The sequence below is a fragment of the Hevea brasiliensis genome, chromosome 9 (assembly GCF_030052815.1).
Source record: "Hevea brasiliensis isolate MT/VB/25A 57/8 chromosome 9, ASM3005281v1, whole genome shotgun sequence".
NCBI lineage: Eukaryota > Viridiplantae > Streptophyta > Magnoliopsida > Malpighiales > Euphorbiaceae > Hevea > Hevea brasiliensis.
The window spans coordinates 77,748,350-77,758,023 of NC_079501.1; the positions used below are offsets into that span (position 1 = coordinate 77,748,350).

At 37.0% G+C, this 9,674-nt stretch overlaps 1 protein-coding gene across 4 annotated transcripts; it reads left to right on the plus strand.

The window, feature by feature from the left end:
- The first annotated feature begins 1,991 nt into the window (after nucleotides 1-1,991).
- On the plus strand, nucleotides 1,992-9,433 carry LOC110644814 (uncharacterized). Of its 4 annotated transcripts, none has more exons than XM_021797759.2 (4): nucleotides 1,992-2,138; nucleotides 3,162-3,633; nucleotides 4,325-5,498; nucleotides 5,965-9,433. In XM_021797759.2, exons 2-4 carry the CDS (start codon nucleotides 3,467-3,469, stop codon nucleotides 8,977-8,979), a joined length of 4,356 nt encoding a protein of 1,451 aa, XP_021653451.2. In that variant the 5' UTR covers nucleotides 1,992-2,138; nucleotides 3,162-3,466; the 3' UTR covers nucleotides 8,980-9,433. The 4 variants fall into 4 exon arrangements, with proteins under 4 accessions (XP_021653451.2, XP_021653450.2, XP_021653453.2 ...); XM_021797758.2 differs by lacking the exon at nucleotides 1,992-2,138 and adding an exon at nucleotides 2,156-2,310; XM_021797761.2 differs by lacking the exon at nucleotides 1,992-2,138 and adding an exon at nucleotides 2,598-2,744.
- Nucleotides 9,434-9,674: the final 241 nt, after the last annotated feature.

Genomic DNA, 9,674 nt, shown 5'->3' on the forward strand with positions numbered 1-9,674 from the left:
TTTGGACAAATTAGGTCATTTTGTGTTATTTTGGTTATGTAAGTCGGATAATGTTAGATTACAGGAATATGCGAGTACTTTTTGGGTTTGTAAATGTGCTGCACTCTTATGTGGTTATTGGATAATATTGCAGCGTATATTATGTTATTTTGACATAATATATTCATGTTTTAATGAAATGAAAATTCAGCATATGTTTGTCCACTATTGTTAATTTTCAGTTATGTAATTTATTTCATCATGTAGATTGTGGTTGGTTAGGTGTGTTAGGTGCAAATTTCTAATATTAGCAGCAAAATGCAATGGCATTTGCACTTTTATGCAGATTATAACCTTATTCCTTTTTTTCTGTAAATGCCTAGCTTACGCTAATAAGTTGAACCCAAATAAACACAGTATTACAAAAGGAAAATTTGTTCTTTATTAATTTAAACTTCATTAAATATTAGAAAGCAACCCATAGCACACAACTAATCCACAACTACAATCCCAGTATTACAAAAGCAATTCCAAAGATTTTCTACCAAAATTTGTTGTACTTACAAGGTGATGTTTTCATTTTCTATTGTCAACAGTTGTGCTCAACTAATCAAAGCACATAACAAAATCCTCTCATACCTAACCTTAACATAAGACCTAAGCTACAAAAATCACTAAAATTATTGCCACAAAAACTATTAAGTTTCCAATAATTCTATACGTTTTAAGTCTCTCTCCCTCTCTACTTCATGCTCCTTTACCCTTGACAACAAACCTAAAATGACATTTTTTTAAAGCTTTGGCACAGGAGGATCATTACCAATAAAAGAATCCGCATGTAACAGAAGTCTTGATCTCGCAACATAAGATCCAAAAAGACATTATAGTAGTTAAACACAAAACTGAATGAAATTTCAAATATTCATAATTTTTAACTCACCCCATAATGCTTGCAATGAAAGAACCTTTTCTCAGGATGCATCATTGTCCTATAAATCTTTAATGTCGCTGTCTCTCCACAAAGGCAAACTAGATACACAAAATTAATTGAGTTTGATTCCATTAGACCCGTTGATTTCAATTTTTCCTCAATTTCATATAATTCGGGTTCTTATAAATCCTTCCAATTTTGAACCACCAAAAAGTAAATTAAATCACCTATACTTTGTTGGATGGAATTGCGCAAACAAATTAAGAAAGATTGAAAGAAAGATTTCAAAAAAAGTGAAGAATAATCGCAAACTACGTGAAAGAAGAATGACGACAAGGGATGAAACGATTATCATTTTTATATAAGTATCGCCAGCTAATCGTTAGAGATGCTACATAAGGAGGATTATTTTTATTCACGTCATTTTTCACACATGATATCATGATATTTGTTGATTATGTAATTTTATGTTAAATTGTTATATATATTTTTTAAATATAGGTATCTATTAAAAAAATAATTTAATAGATGTGTGTGATAAGTAAAAAATAAATAATATAAGTGTCTAATGGCGTATTTAATTATTAAATAATTATGATTAAAAAATAAATAGACGCAATAATTAATTTTTTAAAAATATATGTATTAAATAATTTGTTTTAAATTAAATAAATAAATTTATTTATATTTAAAATTTTATAATTTTTAATATTTATTTATTGATTTATGTTCAATAAAAACTCATTTAATCGCATGATTAAAATGTACGGGGAGCGGTAAAAAATAAAATTTATTTTGAGATAAAACAAAAGAGGTGATAAATAATTGTTAAAAAAAAATAGACAGAGGGAGGTATTTTTGTTTTTGTCGTGTAGCAATGCAACTAACAAACATGGAGGGTTAGGGTTATGGGATTTATAATTTAAAAAGATAAAGAGGGGTAAAAAGGAGAATTAATGCATGGGCCCCACAGGCATTGATAAAAATCGGAATAAAGAAATGAGAGAAATTGAAGGGTTCGTGTAGGGTAGGTGTAGGATAGGACAGCTTTGTATTTGTAAAACTCTCCAATCTCTTTTCTCTCTCTCACTCTCTCTCTAGAGTTTTCGAGTCTCGAAAATGCATATTCACATATGAGGTGAATCGTGGCGTTAAAAATTGTAGATTTAGCTTTTGGGTAAGAGAGAGGTAGAGAGAGAAAGAGAAGAACCTGATGCCCTTTTGATGTGTGAGTGGGTGGTGCTCTTTTCTTTCCGCTCTCCATAGCTCTCTCCTTCTCTCTCTCCTTCTTTATTATTATTATAATAATTATTATTAATTTTTGGTTTTCTCTTCTCTGAAGTTTTCATTTTTCTTCTTGTTTTGTGTCAAAAGTTCTCTCTATACAAAAGCTTCTTAAGGTTTGTTTTATCAGAAGCTGCTATTCAATTTCCTTGATTTTGAGTCATTTTCTTTTTTACTACCTTCTTTGCTAGGTTGTGCCTACAGAGATTGATTTTTGGGATGAAGAAAAAAACTGTGGTTTGATTTTATAATCTTTGTGTTTGAGTTTTCGTGGGTTATTTCAGTATTTTGAAAGTCTATTTTGAAAGTCTTACTCGTTGATTGTTAAATGGAGGATAGAGTTTGGTCCCTAATCATGGATTTTCATTCATATTTTCTTTTGGTTAGTTATGAACTGTTTACTCCCCATGTGAATCACGAGACCAGAAGATTTTTTGGGTTTTATTTTGTTTCTTCCATCTATCTAGATTAAAGCTTGTGGTTTACCTTGAAAAATCTTCAGTTTGTCGTTTTGATTTTTGAGTTTTCTATTATTGTCTTCCTTTAACTGGTATTGCTTCGTCCACAGCCTAGCTAATTAGCTCCTTCATTCTTTTGCGAGCTCTGTTTATGACAGTGAATTCTCGCGTTTAATCTATATTATCATTACTTTGCTTTTTTTAGATTTGATTGCTGGTGATAAGGTAGTGGATTGCAGTTGCTCAAAGTCTTAATTTTGAGCACTTTTTCTGGGTTTGCCCACATAAAATAACGGTTACCCAGGATACTTTTAGGGGTTTCAACATCATCTTTGCTTGTGGGTTTCGTTCTTTTGTTTATTTTGTGCTTTGCTTGATCAATCAAAACACCGATACTTCAATTTCACTTATTCTCATCACATAAAATAACGGTTCTAGAATATGCTAGCTAGTCCGCCATATTCTTCTGGGTTTGTTGATCTCATTATGTGTTTTAATGTCTGTTGCAGGAAGGCTGATGGATGAAGATTCTAGTGGGGTTGCTTGATCTTGAAAAAAAAAATAGCTAGGTTGCTAGCTCCTTGGTTGCAGCTGGCGGCTGTGCGTGGTGAGAATGCTTTGTGGTGGGGTTTGGATTAGAAAGAGAAAGATAAAAGGAGAGTGAGAGGCCTGTAGTGGTGTTATATATGCTGAAGGCTAAGAGGTTAAAGATAAGGCCCAGTGGAAGTGGAAGAGATAATAGTAGTACGAGTTGTTGTGGTGAAGCTTGTGACTGTTGCAAAAACAGCGCAAGAAGAGAGAAACTTAGCATCAGATGTTATCCATTGAAAACCCTTCACCAGATCCCCCATGTTCTTGCCAATTTCCTCAACTAAATAGTAGTAGTGATGAGAGGGCTTCTCAAAAGCTTTCCTTGACAGAGGTAGATCTACCAAACCCACCCGTCGATCATCATACCCCACTTTCCAATTTCTCCATAAGGTAAAAATTCCTTTGCTTTCTGGTTAATGTCTCCTTTGAAGTTGAATAGTGCTAGATTTTCCCCACCTTTGTTGCTTTCCTTTGTTTTTGTCACGGCTCTCTAGCTAAGCTAACTGCTTCCTTCTCTTCTTCTGCTGATCTCAAAGTTAAGATCTTTTGTTGGGTCAGATCCAGAGTTGCATGTTCCTTGTGGCTCAGTTGGAGATGGGGCCTAATTGTTGACACCCCATCTTGTCTCTATTTTGGCCTCTGATGAAGCTTTTGCCTGCTTTACCTCATGATCTCATTCACGGCTTTGGTGTATATTTATGTTTTGAAGGATTTCAGTCAATATTCACCTGCTCACTTTCTTGATGCTTGTGATTTCATGTCATTTTGTATAATCCCTCTCGTTATCTGTACTTGTTCCTAATAGACTGCAGACTTTTCTTCTGACTTCACCAGATTTTCGAATCTAGTTGTCATGCGTGTTTCTTGGCTCTTTAACTACTAATTCACTGTTCATATTGTTCTCTCGGAGTTCCTTGGTTACCTTCTCATGAGTTATGTTATATCATATGATATAATGGGTCTCATGGTTATCATGGTTTCAGCTCTTGTACATACTGAATTGTGGCTTATTATTGCTTATGTCTTGTTTGTGGTATATATTGATACCAGTAAATAATATGTACTTTGATTGGTGATGCAGAGATTATGTATTTACAGCCCGGGATAAAGATATCAAGAAGAATTGGCCTTTTTCTCTGAAAAATTTGCAGCTTTGTTTGAAACATGGCGTGAAGGATGTGTTACCACCATTTCAGCCTCTTGATTCAGTAAGGAACCAGTCACTTAAGAGATGTACGGTAGAAATCACTCCACTTGAGAAGCAAAACTCTAAAGATTTTGCTAAGGAGCCCTCTAGGCCTGAAAATCATGTGGTACTTGACTTATCTGATGATGCCCAGTTGAATAATAAGATAGCAGAATCTTGCATAGACATTAGTTCATGTAGATCTGGAGAAGATATTAATTTTCCATCCACAGCAACAAGTGTGTCTCAATCTGAGATAGAGTCACTTCCTGATAACAGGCAATCTAGCTCACTGTTACAAACTGAGACTTGCAAGAAAATCTCAGTTGCAGTCAAGGCTGCGGGACCTTCTGGGAACAACAAGACTGAGAGTACCTTCCGGCCATTGAGCAAGAAGTGCAGGTTGATAGTGAAATTTGGTGGCAACTCAGATCGCAACTCAACTGAAGATATAGCTTCTAATTCTACTACTGTATCAGAAACAATAATGGCTTCCAAAGTTTGCCCTGTTTGCAAAACTTTTTCATCCACATCAAACACTACCTTGAATGCTCACATCGATCAGTGCCTTTCTGTGGAGTCAACGCCCAAATGGACTGCTGATTCTAAGCTAATAAGACATAGGATTAAGCCGAGGAAGACAAGGTTGATGGTAGATATTTATATGACTGCTCCACCATGCACATTGGAAGAACTTGATCGAAGAAATGGTACGAATTGGGCCACAGCTTCAAGTTTGCCTACTCAGGAAACCGAGAAAACTGAGACTACAAATGAAGGGAAAAAGCAAAGGGTGTCACAGATTCATCCTGAGGACGTTGGTGATGTAGGTCCCGTTTATATTGATGCAAATGGTACCAAACTTAGGATTTTATCCAAGTTTAGTGACCAACCTTCAGTTTCAAAAGTAGGGAAGGATGTTGGAGCTAGGAAACCTTTTAAAGGAGACAAAGGAATCAAATACATTTTAAAAAAGAAGAAAAAATGGCTCGCACAAAAACATCATAAGTATATGAAGCTTGCTCCTCAAAGCAAGAAAATTTTCTCCCACAAGGCCCATGGCTCCCAGGTACAGCTCTATTGCTTTCTAAATATGTTTCAGTTTCCCTTTTTCTAAACAATTTATGCATCTTCCAGATGGATTGCCTTTAACCATTTCTGAGACCAAAGAATTTGAGCATTTATTAGACCAACTACTTTACCTTTTTTGGTTTATTAGTATGGTATACTTTATGATGTTGTATTTTGGAGGTGCAATATAGATGTTGGACGCTTCCAGCTGTTTTGGATTGACTCCATTATGCTTGGGCCTTAGCTCTTTAATATTGGGAATTGGTTCCATACAAATTCCTGAACATGCACAAACAAGCTAGAACAATATAATTTTCACTTCTTTTCACCCTCAAGCCCATTTAAATAGTGCTTACTTCTGATGCATTATGCACTTTGAATTGCTAGTCTTTAGTTACTTTTTTATGCAAATTCAGCAGAATGAATATTCATTTATATATGGTTGTCAAAATTACTGTAATCAGATTTCTCGAGGTCAAGAGGAATGTAAAGGAGAGTCTAGAAGTAGTGAGAAAGAACATGTAATGTCAAAACAAGCCAAATCCAGTGATTCCAGGACTCTAAGACCATGGGTTTGCTCCAAACGAAGAGGTTTTTCAAAGAAGATTACTAGTCAGGAGGACCATCAACCTGTGAGATGTAATTGGCATTTGCTTTCTGAGAGGAATCATGTTCAGAAATTTACCAATCAGTCTGAGAATCCTGTATCTTCTTCTGGAAACAATGGGAGGATGAAGTCATTTCATAAAGTCCTAGTTAGCAACAAGAATGAGCAGTCTCCTGGTAGAAAAGGGGTGGGTAATTTCTCGTTGGAAGGCAAGACCAGTGACAATGTGGAGAGCTTTTCTCCATCAATGAGAGCAAATTCCAATCAACTGGACAAAAGTGGAACTCCTGTGCATTCAAGTTGTATGCCAAGGCCTTTAAACTCTACCAGGAATTATGCATCTTCGCTGAGCAAGAAGACGGCTAATACCCATGAAGATACAACTGATAATGCAGATATTTATTGTGTTGCTAGCACAAAATCTTCACGGAATGCTCATGCAATTGTAACTAAAGCAATGGAATTCTCCTCTAGAAATTTCAAAGGCCTGTCTTCTGTGACTGAATCTGTGCCCGGTAAAATTAATAAGTGTTCAGCCATTAAAAAGTCTAGAGCATGTTTCATGAAAAAAAGAGACGAAGGGGCAGTGACTTGGCATTCTGAAGTTGATCAACAATATGATTTGATCCATGGAGATGCAGAAAATCAAGTTGAAAGCGAAGAAATAGCTGATGAGGAGTCTCATGAGAGAAGCCTTGCCCTGGAAACTAGGCAAGCAAGAGGATTGTCATGTATTTCCCAAGGGGAGAAAGCATTGGCTTTGAGGAGCTCAATATCTGCAACTTCATGTTATGATCGTGATGTTCAGGTAAATGCAGATTCTTCAGTTGGAATTGGTGATGATTTGCTACAGAAAGTCGATTATGTAGGCTCTGGTAGAGAACAGGTTCATATCTATATGGATGACATTGTTGTTGAGCCATCTTCTAAGACTTATGATGGCAGGAACTCAAGCAGCATAATTAAGTCGGTAGACTCAGAATTTTACAAGCTCAGTAATTCCTCGAAGGTCCAATCTAACTCTTTTCGATCTTTTGAAAATTACGGAGGGCTTTTATGTAGGAATGAAGTGCCAAGAGGTCCAACTGAGTCTGATTTTGTCAATGACCGAGAGATATTTTCTGCTGATGAAGCTGGCAATGATATGGTGGGACAAGATGCTGATATAGGGGTGGAGTTGGATTCAGAAGCTGGGCAAGGCAGCTCTTTTCCGGATGTCGATCCAATACCTATTCCAGGACCACCAGGGTCATTTTTGCCAAGTCCTAGGGGCATGGGTTCAGATGATTTTCAAGGAAACTCTTCCCTTACCACAAGCCGGGTTCATTCTTCTCCAGATCAACACGACGTTGTTGATGGAGATTCGTCTGATTCACCAATATCTGCAGCATCCACTATCTCTAACTCCACAGCTGGTAGATCTGATTTCAATTACACTGAACCATCATCATCAGTGGAACCTTGTATTATTCAAGAGAAGATTAAGTCAACAGGTGCTAGTGTTGAGCCTTCAGTACAAAGTGCTGGTACTGTTCCACAGGCAACAGGTGCAGACGTGGAAAGAACTACTTTTTATGGAGAATATATGAAACAAGATAGGATCTATATTGAGAAGCGCTTTCTCAATTTCAAGAATGATCAGCCATGCTGTTGCCAAAAGAAGGAGAGATTTTCTCAGGGTGTTGCTTTAAATTTTCAAGATTCCCAGCTATTAAGACGACTGAAAATGGATTCAGTGACTGTTCCTTCTAGCAGAAAGCATATGGATTTCAATTCCAACTTAAGGCCTGCAGATTTGGATGTGAGGCCTGAATTAGCTTCTCCAAGCTGTTGCACAAATTCAGGATCCGAGAAGGTGATTCTCCCAGGCATTAAGCCCCTTGCAGGTCCCATTTCTTATAAGGATTCTCCCAATTCAGGAGTGAGATTTTTAGGTCATGCTGATTCTGATTCTGCTAGTCCATCTGCTTCCAATCTTATACTTCGGCTGATGGGAAAGAACTTAATGGTGGTTAACAAAGATGAAGGTACTTCTGTGCCACTTGGGGGTGTCCAACCATGTGCGCAGAATAACCATCAAACTTCTCCATTTCTGACTTTTTCCAGAGTCTCTCCTGGCAATGTTCAGAATCAGGACTGCCACCCCTTACATCATATGGGCTGCCAAGGTTCTGTCATCTTTAGTGAGAACTCACATAAAGTAGGTCGAGGCTTTGATGGGGGGTTGTCGAACAATTTTAGAAGCCAATCTGATTCAAGGTTACCTGTACATGTCCGACTACCAGCAGGCATGTTTCAAGACCAACATACAGATTGCAGTTTTGCAACATCCATGGAGTGTCATGAGTACAAAGGTGATTACAATATTTCAAGCCAACATAATAGGCTAAAGAACAGACTAAATGTGTCGCCTACAGATAATGTGGAGAAAGTTATAACACCACCTGACCGCCATTGTCAGTGTACAGATTCCTCCACAAATCCAGTAAAGGAAATCGTCATCATTGATGACGTCCCTGCTACTGAAAATGTTGTGTTCAGGGATGTTGCGAAGTATACTGAAGGTGGGAGGGGAAGTCAGGTTATTACTTCTGGCTTCTCAATTCCAACAGCTCCAAATTATAACCCAAATTGTGTGCTTCCTTTTTCTTGTTATCAGTCACAGGAACATCCTTTCGTTGGTGAATCACCTATCGTGTGGAACACTGGCTTTCATGGAACCCCCACAAAGCTAAGCAACTCAGGTCCCGTTAGTTGGGGATGTACTTCAGAAGGTTCTGGGGTGCTGCAGCATAGTCCTTTTACATCTGCATCATCCTCACCTGGTCATCTAAGATCTGCGGCACTGCATTATTCTCCAGGCTTTTCATAGTCAAAGTACTTTGGCTTGCATGGCCATTTCTGCAACATTGTGCTTCGATGAAACAAGTAGAGGACTTGAGCTTCTAACACCGACTACCAGGTGTCAGGGTTTGAAAATGGCTCTATAGCAGAAAAAATGGCAGTTCGTTCAAAGACAGCCTGCATAAGCTATAAGCGGCTGGGGACTTGCAGAAACGTTTGTATTCATTTCTAATCCACTGAATGCTGAGTCACATTTTAAGCAGTTTTTTAGGGTTCTGCTTAGGCAATCTAAAAGTTTCCGAAAGATTGGATAATGTATAAGAAATCCTTGAATAATAGTTGACAAGGAACCTTGGCTGAAAGACAAGAAGTCAAATGTTCCTATAAAGAAGTTCCCTTCTCACCTTTATTTTTCTTTTTATGTTATGTCATTTTTACATTATACCTTTCATCTGAGCTAAAGCCAAGTATTGCCATAAAGAGATTCTCGCCCTTTTCTTTTTTTTTTTTTGTATAATTTTCTCCTGTTAATATATTATTTGGGATGTTTTTTCCAATATATTTAGCATTTAATGCATTCTATATAGGGAATGCATACATTATAATTATTTATGCATGTTAGTCATAAAACTACTTGTAACATAATTGCTTTTTTAATCTTCAATTTTACTACCATACTGTTTTCCATTTTATGTGTAATGGGATCCCATTCTAGGCAATTGC

Bases quoted from the DNA above. Each gene is read 5' to 3' on its own strand.
- LOC110644814 (XM_021797759.2), top strand. From the start codon at position 3,467: ATGTTATCCATTGAAAACCCTTCACCAGATCCCCCATGTTCTTGCCAA. The intron at 3,634-4,324 runs GTAAAAATTCCT...TTGGTGATGCAG, and splicing joins CTTTCCAATTTCTCCATAAG to AGATTATGTATTTACAGCCC. The intron at 5,499-5,964 runs GTACAGCTCTAT...TACTGTAATCAG, and splicing joins ACAAGGCCCATGGCTCCCAG to ATTTCTCGAGGTCAAGAGGA.